At 37.1% G+C, this 24961-nt stretch overlaps 2 protein-coding genes and 1 long non-coding RNA gene across 5 annotated transcripts; 2 read left to right on the plus strand and 1 right to left on the minus strand.

The window, feature by feature from the left end:
• Positions 1-473: 473 nt before the first annotated feature.
• Positions 474-7781, plus strand: LOC129422682 (pre-mRNA-splicing factor RBM22). 2 transcript variants are annotated; one of them, XM_073854489.1, is made up of 10 exons: positions 474-589; positions 3372-3425; positions 3689-3718; positions 3802-3934; positions 4866-4966; positions 5198-5370; positions 5495-5695; positions 6287-6537; positions 6786-6896; positions 6982-7781. In XM_073854489.1, the coding sequence occupies exons 1-10, from the start codon at positions 536-538 to the stop codon at positions 7119-7121; spliced, it is 1248 nt and encodes a 415-aa protein (XP_073710590.1). In that variant the 5' UTR covers positions 474-535; the 3' UTR covers positions 7122-7781. The 2 variants fall into 2 exon arrangements, with proteins under 2 accessions (XP_073710590.1, XP_055034702.2); XM_055178727.2 differs by having other exon boundaries at positions 479-589; positions 6768-6896.
• Positions 7782-9958: 2177 nt separating this feature from the next.
• Positions 9959-19919, minus strand: myoz3a (myozenin 3a). 2 transcript variants are annotated; one of them, XM_055178994.2, is made up of 6 exons: positions 19743-19919; positions 19294-19358; positions 15101-15258; positions 13991-14135; positions 12898-13075; positions 9959-10526 (listed from the first exon to the last, which is right to left on the minus strand). In XM_055178994.2, the coding sequence occupies exons 2-6, from the start codon at positions 19346-19348 to the stop codon at positions 10343-10345; spliced, it is 720 nt and encodes a 239-aa protein (XP_055034969.1). In that variant the 5' UTR covers positions 19349-19358; positions 19743-19919; the 3' UTR covers positions 9959-10342. The 2 variants fall into 2 exon arrangements, with proteins under 2 accessions (XP_055034969.1, XP_073710591.1); XM_073854490.1 differs by lacking the exon at positions 19743-19919 and adding an exon at positions 19530-19588.
• Positions 19920-22206: 2287 nt separating this feature from the next.
• Positions 22207-24098, plus strand: LOC129422845 (uncharacterized). Its single transcript, XR_008637554.2, has 4 exons — positions 22207-22852; positions 22956-23040; positions 23118-23205; positions 23279-24098. It is a non-coding gene; the product is annotated as an uncharacterized lncRNA (long non-coding RNA).
• Positions 24099-24961: the final 863 nt, after the last annotated feature.

A 24961-nucleotide genomic window follows, 5' to 3' on the forward strand; every position in this document is an offset into this window, starting at 1 on the left:
TGTCAGAAGGGAATCTTATTATAATTGTATCACCCCTTAATCTGCATTATCCAACCACAGTAACTGTAAAAAAAAATGCTGTAGTTATGCAGCTGTTTGCCAGTAACTTACTGTAGATTATTTACTGTCAAAATTTGTTCAAAGAATTGAACATTAAAAATTCGGTTCCCAGAATGCTTATATGCTTTGCATGAGGCTTTTATTATAGTTTTACTATGTAAAGATAAAGACTTGTTAATGTTTAATGTTCATTTAACTTTGAACAAACCGTAAATAACATACATTAAAATCTACAGTAAGTTACTGGCTAACAGCTGACAGTAATACTGTCATATACAGGCATTTAGACCACACTGTAAGTTGCTTAGGGTGAACGTAAATTTATTTGCAAGCATTTTCTTATATCGTACTCCTAGTTTATTTGTCTGTTTGGTTATATTCTTATGTGTTCCCGTTTGTATTTCCAATTCTTTAAAATATTGTTCCCAACTGGTGAGTTAAGGGACGTCACTTCCACTTGGTGTGCGCGCGGAAGATGGCGACGTCCCTGGGATCAAACACATACAACAGACAGAACTGGGAAGATTCGGTTTGTAACGTTTTAATGTTTATAAAAGATGTCACACAGTTTATACCACTTTATTAGCGTGTCCCTTTAGTTAAACAAGAGCTGCACTGTCAGTCAACGCGAGCGACGTGCACGTGTGTATTAAAACCCAGTAAAATAACGCCATAAAATTATTCATAACGTTGTTTTTACTGCAGATTTTTTTCTCATGTTGTCAACTAAATATCTGCTTTTTTAACCATTAACATGCATTTTAAAGTTTTTAGACGTCATTATCATAATCATAATGTTTGTTGTTGTGGTGTGAACTTATGCTTTGGGGTTATTTTGGGATAATTTGGCTGAAATTATTTTATGACTGTTCAGTTTCCAGCCCCAAGCAGAAAGTTGACAAGGATAAGTATGCAAATGCACGTGCAATCCAAAAAGGCTGAACTTTTTATGTGTTTTATTGTTTCTTTATCATCAGAAGTCAACACATGTTGTCTTGTTTAAACAGAGCCAATTCATCAAAATCATTTGTCATTCTTACCATTCATATGAGCATCAAAATGCCTTAAATATTTAGCTTCTTACAACAGGTTTGATGTGCAGTCATGCGTTGAAATGTGTGTGAATTTGTAGTGGTAAAGCATGAGTGACAGCTCTCTCCTTTATCAGATATCAGTGCTGTGATTGCTTAAACTATCTTTAGCTCCTCTAATGATGTGATTGACATGTTAGATTCTGCTGAGATGGCACTTTACAGAGATCTCTTTAGTTTATACAGCATCGCTGTCCCATGAGCGGGACACCTGAGTTTACTTTAATATTATGCATGTAAATGTTAATCTATCACGACAAACTATATAACGTTGGAAAGGTGTAATAATGTAGTTTTCATATTTCAAAACCTTTTAGCAGTAATAATAATGCAGTGACTGTCATTTATTAATTTGTGACAAGAGTATGCAGCAAACCAACACAAACCTCATTTTTTATTATATATATATTTTTAATTAATTACAATAAATTTAAACTGTTATAACATTTTTGTTTTAAATTAATATTTTCACCTCCAGACACATTAAAGTGTTTTCTTTAAAACAAGACCAAAATTAGGCTTCTAGACCAAACAAAATATTAATTTGAAGTAGGGATGCATAACGGTTAATCACGATTAATCTATAGCAGAATAAAAGGTTTTGTTTACATCATGTATGTGTGCGAACTGTGTATAATAACTTTGTATAGATAAATGCACACACATGCATGTATATATTTAAGAAATGTTTATGTGTGTATATACATTTGTATATTTATGTATAATCTATATTATATATAAATACTTAATATATAAATATATATTCTTTCTTAAAATTATACATGCATTTGTGCATATTTATATATACATAAATATTATTCACAGTTCACACACATATATGATGAAACAAAAACTTTAATTCTGCTAAATACTTAATATATAAATATATATCCTTTCTTAAAATTATACATGCATGTGTGCATATTTATATATACATAAATATTGTTCACCGTTCCTTCACATTCGTATATGATGTAAACAAAAACTTTTATTTTGCTATAGATTAATCGTGAATAATCGTTATGCATCCCAAATTTAAAGGTGTATATCACCTTTTCACCCCCCTCCCAAAAAAGGAGCTGCGCCATTTAAAGGGTTAAAGCAATGGAAAGCATCTCCATGTCAGAGTTGATAAAAATGAAGATTTTTATGATTTACATTATAAGCGCCCTAAGCGCTTTGAGAAGTAACATTGAAAGGCGCTATATAAAATAAAGATTATTATTATTATTATTATTATTATGTCCCAAGTTCTTATAAATGTAATATGTATACGCATATAGGTTTGAACTTTTACAAAGTTTAGTTAAAAGTGACTCTTTCACCATCAATTTCATAATTTAAATGTCATTATTTCTTTTTAAAGCAATTATTTTCAATGTTTTAAACATTCTTTCCAGGGTATAACTTTTTTAATACAAACTGAGTTTTTTGATTATAAAATTATTTAATAATTATTAAACAGCTTTGCTACCATAAATAAACAATAGAAAATAATGACAACTATTTTATAAAATGAAGACCTTTTCAATGGGTTTGTTGCAATAACCACATTTTTTTTTTTTACTGAAAGCAAATAGTCATAGAAGAGGTGTCAAGTCATTGTTTTAAATGTCCTGTTTTTCCTGTGTTTTGAAGCTTTGGTTGTGTTTACAGAGCACAATTTAACACGTGTGCATGTTTTGGGGGGAAACACATTCTTTTTTACACAATTTACTTATCTGTATAGCGCTGGTTTCACTGTCCTCAAAACGGGCTGATGTCTTCCTTGTTCTGTGAAGTCCCTCCTTCAGAAACATGCAACGCGTTTTGATTGTGTAGTTTGTTTAGTGTGTTGTGATTCGACAACAGAGCCGTTTGAGCTTAGCTGGTGACTGATGTATTCCTGTGGACGGAGTTTAATCAAAAACTCTTATATTGACGTCATTAAACCGGGAAGTAGATGGCTGTAGTCCAAACCGGCTGTTTTCTGTAGTCCTTAAAAAAGTGAATTCTGTTAAAGAAAATATATCGCTTGGAATTTTCTTTGAGCTTTATAATTTTGCAGGTATTATTATATTAATTATAAATTATGCTCTTAACAGTAACATTACACACTAACTAAAGTTAGAAAAATGAGATCACGAAAAACTGCGTTTTAATACATTTGTATGTATATGTTTACTTTCATCAATTATTGTCTGTGCTTTTGTGATCTTTATATCAGACATTTCCTTGCAGGACTTCCCTATTCTCTGTCAAACATGTTTAGGTGAAAATCCATATATTCGTATGGTAAGTCCAACAAATACTCAATAAATAATATCTAGTATGTGTAATAAAAGTACAAAAATATGTAATTGTCTGGTAAGACAGTGTTAAGATTGTAAAGATAATAATGAACAAATCCGTATATTTCAAATCCACATTTAAACCGAGATTGGGATGTTTTTTATTTTACTGACCTCCATTATTTACTAAATTAATGTGAATATTCGAGCCCTTTCTATCAGTGGATGATAGATACCTTCATTTCACTTTTCTCTTTCTTTTTGCAGACCAAGGAAAAATATGGCAAAGAATGTAAGGTGAGGTAACGGCTGGTGTAACTCAAGTAAACTAGTTCAATAAATGACTCCTATTAAGTAAACGTTTCACTTGTGAATGTAAGATCTGTGCTCGTCCGTTCACTGTTTTCCGCTGGTGTCCTGGTGTGCGAATGCGCTTTAAGAAAACTGAAGTCTGTCAGACCTGCAGTAAGATGAAAAATGTCTGTCAGACCTGTCTGCTGGACCTAGAGTACGGTAGGTTTCAAATACCTGAACCTTAACCCACCCACAACACTAGGACCGATATAGAAACATCATTGTCTATTTGAACCCCATCACCTTTTGAAAGAATATTTGATATCTTTAAAGGGGACATATCATGAAAATCTGAATTTATCCATTTTTAAATGCAATAATGGGTCCCCAGTGCTTTTATCAACCCAGTTTTGGTTAACCATTTTCTGCAAGCATGTGAAAAATAGATAATTGAAATTTAGTTCCCCTGTGATGTCAGAAGGGGATCTTATTATAATAATACCGCCCCTTAATCTGCACTATCCAACCACGACAATGCAATTTAATGCAGAGAGAGAAAAAAATTATTGACAGCACAATCGACTTTCAATTTCAACAAACCACCATTGCAATCAGTGTTTGCATTACATCAGCTCATTTGCATTTTAAAGAGGACATATCATGAAAATCTGAGTTTTCCCCCAAGTTCTTATATTAACCTATTAAATTAAAAAATGAACAACCCTGTAACTTAGTTTTGGTAAACCATTCTTTGCAAGCATGTGAAAAAAACGCACATTGAAATTTGGCTCCCCTTGTGATGTCAGAAGGGGATAATACCGCCCCTTTATCTAAACTATCCAACCACAGTGCTGCCATTTAGTGCAGATATCAGCTCATTTGCATTTTAAAAAGACACACCCAAGCACATTTTTGCTCACACCAACAAAGTGGCAATTTTATCATGTTATAATAAATTATCTATATGATATTTTGAGTTAAAACTTCACATACATACTCTGGAGACACCAAAGATTTAATTTACACCTTAAAAAAAGTCTTGCGAAATGTCCCTTGTGTCCATCATTGTTTGAGGTAAAACTACTTTATAAATCACACATTCATATCTTTATATTTGCTGGTTCATTTCACAACTTTCTCCTTTTTTCAGGTCTTCCTATTCAGGTCAGAGACACAAGTCTGTCCATTAAAGACGACATGCCAAGATCCGATGTGAACAAGGAATATTACACACAGAATATGGAGAGAGAGGTATTGTATATGTTGAGTCACATTACATAATGCACATTACAAGTATCTTTACAGTTTTGGGGGCGGTAGTAGTAGCCTAGTGGTTAGAGAGTTGGGACGGTGACCCAAAGGTTCTCGTGGCTGGCAGGATGCGACTAAGCAAGGCACCTTAGCCTCAGTTGCTCCCCAGGCGATGTAGGGATAGCTGCCCACTTTTAAGAACTTTAAATGCACTCTTTCATTTGTGTTTAGATCCAGAACTCTGATGACACGAGGCCTGTGGGGATGCTGGGTAAAGCTCAGAAACCTAGCGACATGCTGCTCAAACTGGCCCGAACGTCACCGTACTACAAACGCAACAGACCTCACATCTGCTCATTCTGGGTAAAGGGAGAATGCAAGAGAGGAGAGGAGTGTCCATACAGGTGAGACCTTCAGTGCTGAACCTTTTAGTTTAGTACACAAAATAAAAACGGTGGGACTGTAATGTTGATAACTGTCCACACGGTGGTGCTGTTGGACCAGCTAAAATCACTTATTTCTAATCAGGCACGAGAAGCCCACAGATCCCGATGACCCTCTCGCCGATCAAAACATTAAAGATCGCTATTACGGCATCAATGACCCGGTGGCGAATAAACTGCTGAATAGAGCGTCTGCCATGCCACACCTGGACGTGCCCGAGGACAAGTCCATCACTACATTATACATAGGAGGATTGGGAGAAGACATTACTGATTCTGAGCTCAGGTATCTACTTGTGTTGTTTGTCACTTGTTTGTTTGGTGCAGAAATGGGGTTTGACACGAATGCATATGGCGGACTGCTTAGTGTGCATACTTTCTTTGCACAGTATGCAAATGTTCTGCATGCATGGAATGAAAAATTACATGCCTAAATTAAATATTATGCATGCAGCAAACTATTTGCTTACTTTTCTACTTTTTACTACTTTACTAAGTTCCATACTGCATACTATTTCGTACAGCCTTTAATTAAAGGAACACACCACAGTTTTTCAATAGTTTACTATGTTCTTACCTTAACTTAGATTAATTAATACATACCTATCTTTTTTCCATGCATGCTCTTAATCTTTGTACAGCGTGCCGTGAATGTGTTAGCATTTAGCCTAGCCCCATTCATTCCTTAGGATCCAAACAGGGATGCCACCGAACACTTCCATGTTTTACCTATTTAAAAACTGTTACATGAGTAGTTACACGAGTACGTATGGTGGCACAAAATAAAACGCGGATAAAAATGATAACTATATTGTATTGCTTAGTTGGCAACACTTCGACCTCCTACCCACATTTCATGTCTCCTCATCTCCTGCAGGAGTTACTTCTATCAGTTCGGGGAAATTCGTACGATCACACTGGTTCAGAAGCAGCAGTGTGCGTTCATTCAGTTCGCCACACGTCAGGGAGCGGAGCAAGCCGCTGAGAAATCCTTCAACAAGCTCATTATTAACGGACGTAGACTGGCGGTGAAGTGGGGTCGTTCTCAAGGCGCTAAAGGCAAAGACATCAGTGACGGCTTCAGTGAGATGGGCACCAGACTGGATCCAGTACCTGGTCTGCCAGCACGTATGTGTTTGTGTGTTTGTTATTACCATAGATCCTACATCAGTTGTACAATCATAATTGCTGTGCATTATGGGATTGAATAAGTGCCCTTGATAATGTCCACTATCATTTCGGACACAACTAAAAAAATGGCTGTTCCCTCAAAGAGTGCACTATTTAAGGGTATAGGAATCTATTTTGTACACAGCCCCTGTAATAAGAGTATTAATAAATGTCTATGTGTGTTTTAGCTCTACCGCCACCTACAGCTCTGGAGAATGAAGCCCCAGCCAATTACTTTAATCTGGACCCTAGCAGTTCTTCAGTAATGAACCTCAGTCTTCCCCCTCCACCTGGACTCCCAAACCCACCACCACCAGGTATACGGCTTAGCTGTGCCTCAAGTGTTTTAGTTGCTGAAAACAATGGTTTAAACCCCTTTTGTTGTTTGGTTGTGTTTTTCAGGTTTTGGACATCCCATGTTCCACCCCATGGGTCTTCCTCCACCTCCACCGATGAGTTTAAGACCTCCTGGCCTCATTCACTACCCCTCCCAGGATCCTCACCGCATGGGTGCGCACTCTGCCATTCGCCACTCTGATTGATTAACTCCTCCCACTTGGACTTCATTGGCCAATCAGGTGTTGTTCATTTAGCGGAAGATGAATGTGAACTGGTGAATGTGATGTCATCAGAAGGCGGAGCGTGATCTGTGATATCATGAAATGAGCTGGTGACTGGCAGGTAAATAGATGGCCCTTTCTGTTAGGTGCACACGCCGTGGGAGTTGCCAGTAATGATAAATGGTGATGGTTGGATTGAGTTTGACTTTATAAGTCCGGTGGATTGTGATGCTGTTGTATGCTTTGCCAGCGCAAGTTCATCGACAGTCACTTAACGACTGTAGTACCTCATGCGTCACATTCTACAACTACAAACATGCTCTTATTCTCCATCTGACGCTGGCATGCTTACAAGGAGAAAATTGCAATGGCTTCTTGTATTTTGCCAAATCTCTGAGCGTGGCTCTTTAATTTAAAGACACAGCTCCCGCTGGATTAAGTCTTGATGAAATACTAAATTAATTCTTCAGTATAAATGCACACATGAGATATTCAAGAATAAAACCTTTGTTATACATCTCTCTAGGGTTGAATACATGATTTATTGATCATTTCAGAAATTGTTTTTTTTTCTGTTTGTATTTATTTTTCTTCTGTAACTGTAATCTTTTGAGAACATTAAAGCAAATGTCGTGAACATTTTCTGTGTGTTGTAAGTCTTTAATGTTTCAAAGTTTATGTACAATATGAGATCATATACTACATATTATTTTCAGATTATTAACAATTTGATATTTTATAACATTTAAGTATTTATGCACTGCAAACAATGATTTTCAAGAAAAAAATCTTAGTATTTTTGTCATGTTTTCAGTAAAAATATCAAAAAATTCTTAAATTAAGATGCTTTTTCTTGATGAGTAAAACGACCCAAGAAAATAAGTTTTAGACCAAGTGATTTTGTGCACAAAACAAGCAAAAAAAAAAAAACTGCCAATGGGGTAAGCAAAAAATCTTGAACATTTTTCTTAAACACTAAATTCAAGATTTTTTTTTTTTGCTTGTTCTATGCACAAAATCACTCAAATTTGAATTATTTTGGTCTAAAAACTAGACTTATTTTCTTGGGTCGTTTTGCTAATCAAGAAAAAGCATCCCAATTCAAGAATCTGTAGATATTTTTACTGAAAACAAGACAAAAATACTAAGAAAATTTTTTCTTGAAAATCATTTTTTGCAGTGTGTATTGCAAAGTAATTTGTTGATCTCATTAATCGCTATGAAAATAATATCACAAAAAATCAGTGCTGTTGTGTTTGCCCCTTGATTTTGGGTTGTAATGTGACCAAAAGCATTTTTATGGGGTCGATACTTTTTACATATTGTTAGGTATTTACACACTTCTACACTCGAGAAGCACTTCCAGCATTTCTCTGCTTTTTGTATTATTGCTTAGTTTAGTTAAAGTCTGTGTAAAGTCATTTCAGAGAACTGTTTCTAAACAATATAGATGTTGGAGTTGGACATGTTTTGTTGAATAGTTTGGCGGGGTTAAAACTGTGGCTCAATGATGCACTGGAGCCACTGAGCATGGCCCCGCCCCTAACACAATTGTTAAGTTTAAAGAGACCGCAGCTTTTCCGCAAGTGGTCGTGGTTTCAGCCCCAAGTGTTTGAGAGCAGAGAATTCTGCATGTTTTTCAAAGAAATTGATAACTTTTTATATGGAGGGGTTTAATCATTCAAATTTGGCTGGGTGGTAAATAAAACATTTTTTTATGGTGTGGCAACCACATTTGGACTTTAAAGCTATGAATGTCTGTCTTGTTTTTCTTTAGAGGCGGTTCACATTTTGCGTCTACAACCACATGGAAAATGCGACACGCCACTTTCTGCCTGATTGCTTGCCGCATGTTTAAGTAAGGAATAATTGATGACGGGCCGTTGAATTAAGAAAATGCACACCCATGCATTATTTTCAAATAATTCAAAGGACCGGAGTCAATTATTCTGCTTATACCACGGTTACCACCAATATTGCTCTGGTGCCTATTTTTAAGACATTTTAAAGGTTAGACATGCGGTTATTGAAAAATAATCAACACCCATGGAACATTTCTCAGCCAATCAGAATACAGTATTCAGTATGTCCGTGGTATACATTTAAAATAATGCATTTGCGCGCACAAAAGAAATGTGAACCGTCCGGTGAGCAACTGCTCCGCATTAAACTAGCTTTTTTGTTAAAAGCTGGTCGATTCTGAAATGTTTGCATCAATATCAATTTTTGGTTCTTAAATCAAATTAATTTCTAGAATCAATTCATCACTGTTGTTTTAAAATTTTTTTCAATATCTTCTTTTACTATGAACATACCCCTGAATTAAATTCCAAACTTAGGCTACTATTAAACCTAAATCATAATATGGTGTAATGATATTTATTTATATGATATTGCATCTTTTCCTAATGTATTAACAAATTTAACTCTTAATTTTTTTCTGTTTTCAAACTAAAGAACGTCAAATTGGATAATTTCCCAAGGGGTGATGTATTTATTTTGTGGGAGAATTGTACATATACTATATGCTATACTGATAGATAAAACAGTGTTTTAAGTATATTAAAAAATGAATGATCTGCATAAGAATGCAGAAAATCTCTGGAGATCAAATTGTAAATGTGACGAATGCTATTTCTCAATATCTTCCTCTTAATATAGTCTTGCTCTGTTCTCTCTAAAGGTTTTTATTATGAACAAGGGTACTCTCATCTCATCTTGCATTTAAATGTGAGTATATAGTTTACATCCGTCCAACTTTAAAAAAGCACTTTATTATACGCAGCTTCATACACACACACACTGCATCGAGAGAGAGAGAGAATTCATAAATTTATATTTTTCTGAAGTGCAAACTTATATTTACATGTGATTCATAGGGGTGAGTTACTCTTATAAAGGATGTTAAACAGGAGTTGATTCCCTTTTATGGAATCGATTCCATCCTTTGCAATCGTCTCTCGATTCCAAAAGAATGAATCGAAGAATTGATTCTTTTTGGAATCGATTCCCAGCCCTAGTTAAAAGCATCTGTCCTTTCTATTCATCCCGATTAGCTCTGTCGTGTTTCTATAAGATAAATCGAGCGTGACTACAACTGAGCTTTCATTTACAGGAAACAGTCCAAAAGAGCAAAAGGTAGGTTGTTATGCCACAACAGTCGTCTTCTCTTTTAATATTACAGATGTGGATGTGCGGCGGGCTCACAGGTCATTTGATTCAGGCGAGTATCCGGTGGCCCATCCCCGCGGGGCTCTGTTGAAGTTGGGCCTTTTGGAGATCATGGCCAGGGTCACGCCAGGTAGATTTTGAATCTCTGGTTGTTCGAACCCAATGACGGGAATCACTCGTTGACTGCGCACAGGTCCTCCAAATGGCACTGCAGCTCTGAAAGAAATATTAAACAAATATTCCAGTTGCACCTCGTGGAAATTTGAGAACAAACCCAAACCTATGAGGGTTGTTGATGACCCCCTTCTGAATTATTATACAAGTTCCCCTTCTAGAGCATCTCCAATGTTATTTATTCACTTTTATGTTACAAATCTGTATACATTTCTTTGTTCTTATGAACAAAAAGATATTTTGAGGAATTTTTTAACCAAACCGATCAGAAGCCCCATTGACTTTTTTTTCCCTTTTTCATACTTATGGATGTCAATGAGGCTTCTGATCAATTTTTATTTTTTAACTATCCCTTTATTAGGAATTATTTGTGAAAACTATTGATGTGTGCTATAAAGTCTCAATCTAATGATGAGATTTGGAGCAACAATTTGATTGCATTGATTCATTCATTGATTTCAATATTTGAAATGACCTTACTTAGTCAATATTAAAGATAGCTGGGTTTTCACAGGCAGGGTGACATATTATTTAAATTGCACAATAGTTTATTCTTTTTGAGCCTAGGGTGTGATTCTGTAGCATTTATTCATTAATCTGCAAAACTGTAAAATAAGTATATTTATTATAACTTATTCTAGCTGTGATCTTGGACCCCAAAACTCCCCAAACCAAAACCTCCCCACAAATGTTTTTTCTTTGACGCATGGGGACACAACTGCGTGCAAGAAACTTGATCTCCTGTGTGCTCAATGTGTCTTTATAGCTGAAAGCCATAGTTTCTCGTCTGATGTATTTAAATAGTCCCTAAGTCAATCTTTCCTCTGCGGACCCCCGGTCTCAAGGACGGGCTCTCGTTTCAAATGGGAAGACGGCGCAATGGAAACATTACAGTTCTCCAAGGGGCTATCAAGTGGAACTCATAATTTGATAGTGTGGATTGGTCCTGTTGTGTCTATTTAAGACACATAACCATCATGCTAATGTGCCGAAACCTCTTGATGACCCTCAAGGCCATTTCTCATATCATGTTCTTACATTCAGTTCCGTGAAGAATGGACTTGATCCCTTCCTAATTAAGTAGTTATTACAGGGAAACCCTGATCATGCTCAGATGTCCCAACCCATGTGCTGCAGGGTCACGTGTCACACCGACTGAATTTGAGATCTGATGGAACTTAATTTTGTGTTTTAAAGGGATAGTTCACCCAAAAATGGAAATTCTGGCATCATTAACTCATCATCATGATGTTACAAACCTTGTTGTTAGTTTTTCCTACTATGGAAGTCAATGGTTACACTGCAAAAAAAATGATTTTTCTTGATGAGCAAAACGACCCAAGAAAATAAGTCTAGTTTTTAGACCAAAAATATCAAATTTAAGTGATTTTGTGCATAAAAACAAGCAAAAAAAATCTGCCAATGGGGTAAGCAATTTTTTTTTTCAATTTTTCTTGAATTTAGTGTTTAGATTTTTTTGCTTACCCCATTGGCAGATTTTTTTGCTTGTTTTATGCACAAAGTCACTAAAATTTGATATTTTTGGTCTAAAAACTAGACTTATTTTCTTGGGTTGTTTTGATCATCAAGAAAAAGATATGGTAACACTTTAGTATAGGGACCAATTCTCACTTTTAACTAGTGTCTTATTAGCTTACATATTAGCTGTTTATTAGTGCTTATAAAGGACATATTAATGCTTTGTTCTTCATGACCATATTTTACATCCCTTAACCCAATCCAATACCTAAACCTAACGTCTACAACAACTACCTTATTAGCTATTAATTAGCAGTAAATTGGGAGTTTACTCAGGCAAAAGTCATAATTAATAACCAATAAGTGTTCCCCATACTAAAGTGTTACCAAAGATATTTTTACTGAAATTAAGACAAAAACACTAAGAATTTTTTTTCTTGAAAATCATTTTTTTGCACTGAAAAAAATATTCATTCAATTTTTTTAAGGTAAGTGGTTGCAATCAATTTATTTAAGCCACATTTAAACAAAAAAGATTAGTAAAGTAAAGTAAAATAAAAAAACTTTTGTTTAAATATAGCTTAAATAAATTGATTGCAACCACTTACCTTAAAAAATTTGAGTAAATTGAATGAATAATTTTTTTCATTTATCAAAAAATCTTCTTTTGTGTTCATCAGAAAAAAATTAATTCATACAGGTTTAAAACAACACGAGGATGAGAAAATGACAGAATTTTCATTTTGGGTGAACTATCCCTTTAACAATGTAGCTGTCCCGTGAGCTTTAAGCGGCATTGTTGATGCATATTCGCCAACTAAGAAGTCACGATAGCTTAAACCTGCCACAAAGATGTTTTGCCCCTTCACCCCAGCCACAACGTTTCGATATTAAGAGTGCCTTAACATTTGAAAAAGTGTTTAGGACTTAATACCTGTTGAAGCACCTGTAGTTAACTGGTGGTAGTTTCTGTGGAGGTGTCTGGCTGTTAAAGGAGGTCAGAGGCTCCTGGTTGTGTCCGAGGGCTTCTTGCCAAGGGGAACAATATAATTTCGGCATGGCCGTGGAATTAAACATCTCTCGGGGGATCTCTCTTAGGGGCCCGGTGTAACCTAAAAGGACAGGATGGCTCTTCATGAGTCACAGTGCCAGTTATAGAGGGAACGTTGCTTTCGTGGTGCCTTTTCGTGCATGCTACATAGAGATGTAATGCCAGGCATTAGCACATATGCACGCTACTGGATATTCAGACGATCCCTCGGGGCCACGGGCAGATAAGGAGAGAAACAGGAGATGCTTATTAAGGGGTCCACAGAAAGAGCAAAAGCATTAGACAGTTAATTGGGTTTAGTGGATCCAGGCAGAAACTCGATTGAGAGACGTCAGGAAGAGTTGCAAAACAGTTGCTGCACATTAACAAGTGATTTTTAAATTAACCCAGAAAATATTTATATGTAACCCAACAATGAGTTAAAGGTGCAGTGTCTAATTTTTAGAAGGATCTCTTGAAAGAAATGCAAAATAATATAAAAAACTATATTATCATTGGAGTTTAAAATGAACCGTAATGTTTTTATTACCTTAGAATCAGAAGTTTTTAACTACAAACCCAGAGGTTCCCCATACAAGGAAGCCGCCATTTTGTGCCGCCATGTTTCTGCAGAAGCCCTTAACAAACAAACTTTTTTACTGAGTTGTCTCCGACGATGACATTTTTGTCCAGTGGTGGCTATCGTAGCTTCTTTATGCATTTCAGAAGCGAGGGTTGGGACGTGGACTGAGCCGGTGGTTGCAATTTGAAACCTTACCACTAGATGCCGCTAAAATTTACACACTGCACCTTTAAAATAACCATACAGTACACTTTCATTGTAATACTCTTTGTATTAGGGACAATATCACCCAGTCATGTTATATCTTGTGATGATAACTTTATATAAGCAAGATCAATCAATTGTTATTGAAAAGCAACATTTTATTAATATACAGGCCACAAAGACTGAAATAATAGAAACAGCACACGTTACCTGGTGCTAGGACGCTGGGGTTGCCTTTTTTAGCCACTGAGTTCTTCAGGTTGGTGATGAGACTGTGTCTACCGGTCACTGCATATCCCTGGTTTTCTTTTTCCCCCTGCGTCGGGTTCTGGTTTTGATTTTGTTCCATATCGTTCTGATGGAAAGCAAAATAAAAAAGATAAACCATATAATTGTGATAAGTAAAAAATAGTAAATGATAGTAAAAAATATCAGAGAAAAAATGTAACTCCCATATCTTTTGTTATTGACTTAAAGAATGTCAAATACACAAAATAAGTCTCGTTTTTAGACCAAAAATATCAAATTTAAGTGATTTTGTGCAAAAAAACAAGCAAAAAAATCTGCCAATGGGGTAAGCAAATTTTTCTTGAATTTTTCTTGAATTTAGTTTTTAAGAAAAATGTTCAAGATTTTTTGCTCACCCCATTGGCAGATTTTTTTGAAAATAATGCACACCCAAGGTGCAATGCGGCACGACGCGAAGCGGAGTGTGCATTATTTTCAAATAATTCAAAGGACTGGAGTGAATTATTCCTCTTATACCACGGTTACCACAAACATTGCTCTGGTGCCTACTTTTAAGACATTTAAAATGTTAGGTTTGCGGTTATCAGAAATTAATCCATACCCATGGAACATTTCTCTGCCAATTAGAATACAGCATTCAATAGACCCGTGGTATAACTTGAGATAATATAAATTTTGCATATTCACTGGTACACGTATGATTTCTTACAAGAAAAGTCAGTTTTGCATTGATTATTTAAGGAATAATTGACGACGGGCCATTGAATTATTTGAAAATAATGCACACCAAGGTGGTAATGCGCGGAGTGCCGTGACGCGAAGCGGAGTGTGCATTATTTTCAAATAATTCAAAGGACCGGAGTCCATTATTCCGCTTATACCACGGTTACCACAAACAATGCTCTGGTGCCTATTTTTAAGACATTTGACAAGTTAGGTGTGCGGTTTACAGAAAAATAATCAACACCCATAGATCATTTCTCAGCCAATCAGAATGCAGCAATCAACAGACCCGTGGTATAAATAACATTATTATATAGTATTGTGTATGTTCAGGTTTGGCGCTCTTACGTATATGACCATGGGGGAACCCGCTGTGCTCTCCAGTGTGTATTTCTCCGCTCTTCTTTGGCGCTCCTGGAACATTCTGGATCCTCTGTTATTGGTAAGATTCAGCTCTTCCAGCATTAAATCCCTTGGAACGCTGACCTTCTTTCCCAAGTTCAGACCTTCACACACATCAACAAAGTCACTGTTTGTGGTGTAACCCAACAAAAGTTCTGAGCTGATAATAAAACGTTGTAGGTTCAAACTTCACAAATATCAGAATTTTCTCTATTAAGTCACTCGACCTCAGGTATTTGAAGGACTGACTGTGATAAGTATCATTCAAGACACAGTACTAAATAACACATTAAGGTTAGTGTATATCCTACACTATCTATCCTACCCTTCTATCCAACCCAGCCAGCCTATCCTTCCTACTCATCCTACCTAGACTACTCATTTTACCCTGCCTATCAATCCTACCTAGCCTACCTAGCCTATCCATCCTACTCATCCTACCTTGCCTACTTATTTTACCCTGCCTTTCCATCTTACCCAGCCTATCCATCCTACCTAGCCTATCCATCTTACCCAGCCTATCCATCCTACCTAGTAGTGATGCACCGAAATGAAAATTCTTGGCCGAAACCGAAAACCGAAAAAAGGAAACCAAGGCCGAAAAACCGAAACCGAAACACCGAAATAAATTATTATGCCAATTATTAGTACAATTGCATTTATGGCTATCACTGTGTGCTAACTTTGCTAGGGGTGTGTGACGGATAAAAAAACTCACAGTTCGGATCACATTACAGTTTTTGAGGCACAGATCAGATTATTTTTCGGATCAGCAAAAAGCAGGTGGGAAAAATCTAATAAACAATAAAGAAATTGCAAACATTTATAAAAGAGAACAAAGTTGTACATTAATAAGGTCTGAAATTAGCATTAGGTACAGAAATCAAATTAAATTAATCATAACACAATAAATTAAATATATTATTATTTTTTAGAGCTATTTGTCTCTTTGTCATGGGTTGTTTGATCAACATTAATGACACAGACTTCAGTAGGTTAATCTGACTGTAATCTATACAGACATAAACAAATGTTTTTATTAGAAAAAGAATACTGTGGAGAGAATTTTGTTTATATGTGCCCTGTCAATAACAGAGAGAATTTATGTTTGCTTGTTTTTTTTTTAAACGCGTCTCTATTCAAATTATTACTCTAGTGCAGCACTGATTTGGAGACATTTACAGTACATTAAAACATTAGGATAGGTGAAGAAAAGAAACGATCCACCATTGCAAACACAGTTTAGAACAAACAAGAAGACAACAAAGAACAGGAATCAAACAATATGGTAACAAACATGCTCCACAGCTTTCTGTTTATGGATGAAATAAAATTAAAGAAGAAAAACGATATGTGTGCAAATGCTGTCTATTTCCTTTGTATAATTGTTTGTAGTGGAGTGTCCTGTCTAAATATTTTGTACGCGGACTGTACGCGCACTGTCTGTGCGGTCTCAAATTTTGGGCTGCACGCGGACGGTCCGCGCGGCCGGCCGCGGACCCTCCTGATGACAAAATGATGGCGCGCATACGCGGACGTCCCTAGTATACTTTCGGCTTTAAGGGCACTTAAACGCATGCATATACAGAGACTGATGGTGAATCCCAAACAGCGCAACAGTCGCTCCACATAAAAACGTTACGTTGTGTTTCGTTGCTTTATTCGCCAAATGTACGTTAATGAATTACAGTAAGAGACACATAGCGCGACTCTCTCTAAAGTTTACACATCAAGACATTCTTAATCTTTGCAGACGCGTGCAAACAGCTGGACCCTGAGTGAAACCTGCTTGAGCACGAAGGGGAGGGGTGGGAGACGACTGATCACCGTGAGGCTGAGTGAAACCCAAGCGCTAGCGCACAGATGAAAGGGGCGCGGTTGACATTCATTTTCGGTTTACATTTTCGGCTGGATTTTTTATTTCGGCCCGAAACCGATAATGCCATTTTCGGCCGAAATTTTCGGCGACCGAAATTTCGGTGCACCCCTACTACCTAGCCTATCCATCCTACCCAGACAACTGATTTTACCCTGCCTATCCATTCTACAGAGCCTATCCATCCTACCCAGACTACTGATTTTACCCTGCCTATCCATCCTACCTAGCCTATCCATCTTATCCAACCTATCCATCCTACATAAATTACTCATTTACCCAGCCTATCCACCCTACCTAGACTACTTATTTTACTCTGCTTATCCATCCTACCTTGCCTACTTATTTTACCCTGCCTATCCACCTTACCCAGCCTACCCATCCTACCTAGCCTATCCATGTTACCCAGCCTATCCATCCTACCTAGCCTATCCATCTTACCCAGACAACTGATTTTACCCTGCCTATCCATCCTACCTAGCATATCCATCTTATCCAACCTATCCATCCTACATAAACTACTCATTTTACCCAGCCTATCCACCCTACCCAGACTACTTATTTTACTCTGCTTATCCATCCTACCTTGCCTACTTATTTTACCCTGCCTATCCACCTTACCCAGCCTATCCATCCTACCTAGCCTATCCATCTTACCCAGCCTATCCATCCTACCTAGCTTATCCATCCTACCCAGACAACTGATTTTACCCTGCCTATCCATTCTACCTAGCCTATCCATCCTACCCAGACTACTGATTTTACCCTGCCTATCCATCCTACCTAGCCTATCCATCTTATCCAGCTTATCCATCCTACATAAACTACTCATTTTACCCAGCCTATCCACCCTACCCAGACTACTGATTTTACCCTGCCTATTCATCCTACCTAGCCTCTTCACCTTACCCAGGTTATCCATCCTACCTAGACTACTCATTTTACCCTGCCTATCCATGCTACACAGACTACAGATTTTACCCTGCCAATCCATCCTACCTAGCCTATCCATCCTACCCATCTTATCAATCCTACCCAGCCTATCAAGCTTATTCATCCAACTCATCCTACCTTGCCTACTTATTTACCCTGCCTATCCATCCTACCTAGTCTACTAATTTTACCCTGCCTATCCATCCTACCTAGACTACTCATTTTACCATGTCTATCCATCCTACCCATCTTACCCATCCTACCCAGCCTATCCATCCAACTCATACTACCTTGCCTACTTATTTTGCCCTGCCTATCCATCCTACCTAGCCTATTCACCTTACCCAGCCTATCCATCCTACTTAGCCTACTTATTTTACCCTGCCTATCCATCCTACCCAGCCTTTCCATCCTACCTGTCTTACCCATTTTACCCATCCTATCCATCCTACCCAGCCTACCTAGTCTATCCATCCTACCCAGAATATCTAGCCATCCTTTCCAGCCTACCTAGCCTATCCATCCTACATAGCCTACTTGTTTTACCCTGTCTGTCCATTCTACCTAGACTACTCATTTTACCCAGCCTATCCATCCTTCCCAGCCTACCCATCCTGCCTAGCGTACCCATTCTTTCCATCCTATCTGTCTGGACTCACTGTTTATAAATGTTACTCTAAAAGGCAAAATAGTTTGTCGACACAAATGTAATGTCTGCCAGTCTGTGATGTCATGAGCTGCTGTTGTCGTGTTTGTTGTGTGGTAACAGTAGAGATTATAAATAGACTGTCAGTATGATGACACCCTCAAAGAAACAGACTCGCCCTCAAGTCTCATTTTCATTGAGGGAATTCCTGCTAATGTGCCAAAGATGAGCTGATCTGAACTGATGGTACGAGCTGTACCCTGATGTATTATTCTTTCTGAAGCCAGATTCATCCAAGCTGGAGTTTCTGTGATGCAGATTAGGCACAAACATAAGGGAGGAGTTAATATAAAGTGTTTTCAGGATTCCCTGTGTTTAAATTAGATGCTCCACTGACTGAGATTATGCTTTGATCCATTTTTGCTGCTGTCAATCAAATATGAAAGCCCGGTCCAGGCCATGACTCTTTATTTTACATGAACATTCATGCATTTGACAGACACTTTGATCCATCCAAAGCAACTTACACAGTACATTACAAGGTATACATTTGATCACTGTGTGTTCGCTGGGTTCGAACGCATGACCTTTCACATTGCTGATGCAATGCTATACCACTGAGCATTTAGTCAGGTTTAGGAATGTCAACAATGGTGTCTATAAAGTTGAATTCAGATGTCTTACCTCCCTTTGTACTCAGGAAGATCCGCGCCTGCTGCTGTCTCTGTTTGCTCTGCATCTTGTCTAATCTGTAAACATAATAAGGTAAATTGACTGAAACGTATTTAAGCGCCTTTTGACTTTGTATTTATTTCAAGCACTTACATTATGTCTTGCATTTAAGCACCTAGTAGTTCATCCTGAAGTATATTAATATCTCCATTATCTCAACCTCTTTTTTGTATTACTAAAGTTTATACCTGTTGGACACACAGCATTTCCAGAACGGGATGCATCTTGTCATAATAAAAAATTTAGATTTGACAGATCAGACACACTGTATGTACACAGCTGGTGTGTGGGTTAGATTACCTGAAAACACACAAACACACACACAGAGAGACAGACCCCCGCGCACACACACACACACACATATAACAGTCACGACAGGTGAGCGGGCGGTTCTGTCTTACCTGTGTTTGGACTGGAGGACCTGATGTTTTGTTGTGCTGTCTCAGTGTCTGTATGTGAGACTTCAGCAGTGTGTGAGCTGGTTTCTATAGACTTACCTCAGACCCTGACAATGACATCATTACTGCAACTTTAGCCAAACGACAGGAGCTAAATGGGGCAAAGCATGTAGTCCCTAGCACACCCCATGCCAACCCCTCCATAAAAAACCTGATCCCACTTCTGTGGACCTCTTTCCAAGATTGTGTGTGTGCGCGTACGTGCATGCATGTGTGTGTGTGTGTGTTTCTCTTTGTTTTCATAGGAGATTATCAGATTATCAGTCAGTACTGATGTAGATCTGTTTCAGCATCATATGACAGACGTTTCCTCCTGACATTTCTGTCTTCATAGTTTATTGCAGGGCTATAGCCACAATGCTTCATTCCAACGGGATAAAAATACCTATTTCCCTTCACTTTAATATATAATTTTTTCATCCAAAGTAACTTGCAGAACAGTTCAACTACAGTTGCTAGAATGGGTTCTTTGCAGAAATGTAATAGAATAACCTTTTTGGTTCCCCACAAACTTTTAGTCAAAGGAACTTTGTGGAACTTATATTTTAAGAGACAGAAAATCTCCTTGGGACTTTTTTAGGGTTGGTGTTCACAGAGGCGCAACAGGTGGTGGGGGCGAAAGATCAGATGAAAAAACATTACAGCAGGACGGGAAAAATATTAAATAACGACGCATTAAAAATGGGCATAGCGTAGGCCAGTCAACAACACGAAAATACTCTGCAAAAATTCCTCAACAATGTCGACTGCACACCAGCTCAACTGAACAGTGCCAAAAAAATCTGCCAATGGGGTAAGCACAAAAATCTTAAACAATTTTCTTAAACACCAAATTCAAGAAAAATTCAAGAAAAAATGTTTTTGCTTGTTTTATGCACAAAATCATTTAAATTTGATATTTTTGGTCTAGAAACTACACTGTAAAACCTGAAAGTTAACTCAACTCAAACCATTTAAGGAAACTGGTTGCATTAAACCATTCAAGTTTTAAAATGCATACATTACTGTGTACTTAAACAAATTGAGTCATATGCATTTATGCACTCATATTTAAGTTCACACTACTTAAATATAAGTGCATAATTGCACATGACACAAGTTCACAGTACTTAAATGTATGTGTTTTAAAACTTAAATGGTTTAAGGCAACCGGTTTCCTTAAATGGTTTGAGTTAAGTTGACTGTTTTGACTGTTTTACATTGACTAGACTTATTTTCTTGAGTAGTTTGGCTCATCAAGAAAATGCATCTTAATTTAAGAATGTTTAGATATTTTTACTGAAAACAAGACAAGCTAAGAATTTTTTTATGCCAAAAATCATTAGGATATTAAGATCATGTTTCATGAAGAAACATGAAACATGTTTTCAGTAAAAATATCAAAAAATTATCAAATCAAGATGGCCTTCCTGATGAGCAAAACGACCCAAGACAAAAATTCTAGTTTTTAGACCAAAATATCAAACCCAAGTAATCCTGAGCATTAAACAAGCAAAAAAATAAATCAATAATGCATTTATAGAGGTTAATAACTGCATTATGACTCATAATAAGTAACTCACAGCATGGCTATTTTAGATAACATCTTCATGATTACCTAAAATTTGGATTAGGAAAACTGTACCCTATACTTTCACTCTACTCAAAGCCATAAATGATGCATTTATAGAGGGTAATAACTGTATTATGAGTCATAATAAGTAACTTATAACATGGTTATAACAATATAAATCAAATCCGTTATTTGAAAGAGAACTAAATCTGCATAATTAAATAAGTTGTTACTATAATGTAATGACATTACTGTCTGTATAGCAATGGAGGCTGCACCTTTATAAATACCCTTATGGAAGTATACGACTGAGTAGTTATAAATCAGTGTATAGTGGATTATGAGCATGCGCATTGAAATGCAAATGCATCACTTACATAAGTAGTAATAAAAAATATTATAAATGTAACTATATGGTTCTTATAATGGGGTATAGGTGCTGTTGTGTCTTCATAAATATATTTATAGAATAGTAACAACTGCCTATAAATAATTATAAAGGGGGTTATAATTAATTATAAGCTTCATAGAAAGTGTTACCCTTTTTTTATTAGTAAAGATTATGTTCCAAGAAGATATTTTGTAAATTTCCTAACATAAATTTATATCAAATCTTTATTTTTGTGAGTGAACGCAGTGCCAATGACTTAATTTTGGACAACTTTTCAAAGGCAATTTTCTCAATATTTAGATTTTTTGCACTTTCAGGTTCCAGATTTTTAAATAGTTGTATCTTGGCCAAATATTGTCCTATCCTAACAAACCACACATTAATGGACTTTATAAATCACTATGCCATGGGTCAGTTGAGACAAATGGGCAAACAGTTTTATGACACAGACATCCATGTGGAGGTTTTGTCCGAGCAGCTGGTGGGAGATTATTCGCATGTCACCATGAGGTGAGACACACACATAAACGCACGCGTGTCAAACATATGTTGGACAGCTGACTGTTAAATAGTGTCAGATATTATGACAGTACAATGATTTGATTTCAGATTAAACTTTGATAACTCGGCATATCGTTACATTCAGAAAGAGGATGAAGAGGAGCAGGAGATTTTCCCCATCCCCAGTGACTTTTTCTTTGAAGTTTTTCCCTTCAACATTGTGTTCAGACAGGTCATCCTGCTCTCCTCTCTTCTCCATCTCCTCTTCCTCTTTCTTCATCTCCTCTCTTTTCCACACTCGTCTTTTCTCTTCTCCCTTACTCGCATGTCCTCTTCTTATGTTTGTCAACTCCTCTTTTCAAGCACACTTATATTGTCTTCTAACATCCATGTTTTTGTCCAACAGGACATGGTTGTGCATAACGTAAGCTCTGGATTGGCCACCGTGTTTCCTGACCTGGATGGCAAGAAGATCAATGATGCTTTTTTACTCGCTCGTTCTCTTGTGGAGTTCCATGTAGATGTAGAGTTCCTTGTGGAGAGATGTGTCCATGTAGATGAAACAGATTTACATTCCCACAATCAAGTCTTAATAGCACATGCACTAAAGTACATACATATTTTACATTTATTGATAATCCTTCAGTACTTAGGTTTTTTATGTAAAAGCATGAATGGATAAGTACTGAAGTACATTTTAAATCTATCACAGATTATCTCCCACCCCAACAATCTGTTTGAGATCATGTCGAAAGAGCCTGTGAAGAGAGAAAGGAATCTTCATAATAGAGTACAGAGTAAGTAATTGACTGCATTTATTCCTCATAATAAAAGACCTTTAGCTGTATGATAGAAACATTTCTGTCTCTCACAGACTCCGATTATGAGAACGCAAACCGCACAGCAGATGTTGATGTGAAGCTGATGGCTTTTCAGTCAATCATATTATTACGATTATAAATGTTAGTCATCTTTATGACCTTACTGTAAATTCTGTAAACGCAGTTCCTGTAAACAATGTGATTTTTGGATCAGATGGAAACAATGCTAAAGCCGCTGGAAGCCGCTGTCTCAAACTCAAGGACCAGATGAGATACATGCCTGAGTGGGAATCCATCATCTTCTTGGGGACGCCAGTGTAAAATGTTACATGCACAAACATACAGACACATACAATAAGACTTATTGTCTTATTTGCTTAACCTGCTTTTAAGAATTAATTCATCACAAAATTACGTTTACTCATCCTTAAGCCATCCTCAAGCTGTTTATGACTTTAAGGCTTACCTCCGACCCAATGTTACAAAAACGTAAAGGTGTTGTGTGTAAATTTTAGCAGCATATAGACGGTTTGTGCTGTAACAACATAAACAAGCGGCTGTCGTGGTCCGCCCGTAACTTCCGGTAAACTCCGCTAAGAATAAATAAAAACAAAGTTCTTTAAACTTAGTTTATTTATATAACAAGCAAAAAAACAACACATAGATTACATAGGAAACCAAAACATTTGTTATTTTCGACGAGGTATTTGTTCAAGAGATCAGTTTAGCAACTAGTCAGACCATTAAAAAAAAACAGAAGTAAAGTTCGGATCCAGACGTGTATCGCGTCAGCGCACGATTGTCCGATGAAACCATCTATAGTGATGGGATTGTCTAATGGGGCGTACACACCAAGTGCGAATTCAACAATTTGCGCAAGTAGATTATATACAAAGTCAACGCAAATACGTGCAATCTGGCGCAGGGTGATGTGAATGATGTGTATTGAGCGGCGCGGAAAAAAAAACTCGCTATTCGCCTCAAATACGTCTTCGTGCAACATTCACATGACACAAAGTTAAATCGTGTGAGTAATCTAGAGCGATGCGTTTGGTGTGTACGAAGAATAAGAAAACGTACTGTATTAACAAAACAATATACTTTAAAAAAAGATGGACGACGCGACGTCGCGTCTTCGCCTCCTTCCATTGTAATGAATTGAAGCCAAAAATGTCCGACCATTTTTATTTAGAGCAGAGTCCCATTCGTTTGTGACTTGTACTGCAGCCAGCTACCAGGGGGCGATCAAAGAGCCAGCGGCTTCACTTTTCAAGACTTATGAGGCACACCCAAACGGCAACTTCTATGTTTTATTTTATTTATTTGCATTTATTTAACCTCTATTCAACCAGGTAAAAAATGTGAGGAAACCTGTGGTGTTTGTAGATAAAAACGACTCATTCTAAGGCAATAAAAACAATACAGTTCATTATGTAAGGTCTTTATACACCACTGATCATATAGTTATGTATATTATATTGCATTTCTGTTAAGTTGTAAAATGCACATATCATCAACCCGATGTGAAAACATGCATTTAACATAGTGAAACAAACCAATGTGTGTGTTTGTCAGGCTCGTCTACATAGTGTGAAGTAGCAATTATTTCCTAATAAACATACCAAATAATATCTGTAGGCAAATCTAAAGAGGCAGGTTTATCTGCAGTTTGGAGGACAGAAATTTAATCAGCACAGTATGAAATCAATAATGGTCAACAGAAAGCCCTGACTGTGACAGGAAATTAAATGTGTGTGTGTGTGTGTGTGTGTGTGCGTGCGTGCGTGCGTGCGTGCGTGCGTGCGTGCGTGCGTGCGTGTGTGCGTGCGTGCGTCCGTGCGTGCGTGCGTGCGTGCGTGCGTGCGTGCGTGCGTGCGTGCGTGCGTGTGTGTGTGTG

The sequence above is a fragment of the Misgurnus anguillicaudatus genome, chromosome 16 (assembly GCF_027580225.2).
Source record: "Misgurnus anguillicaudatus chromosome 16, ASM2758022v2, whole genome shotgun sequence".
Taxonomy (NCBI): Eukaryota; Metazoa; Chordata; class Actinopteri; order Cypriniformes; family Cobitidae; genus Misgurnus; species Misgurnus anguillicaudatus.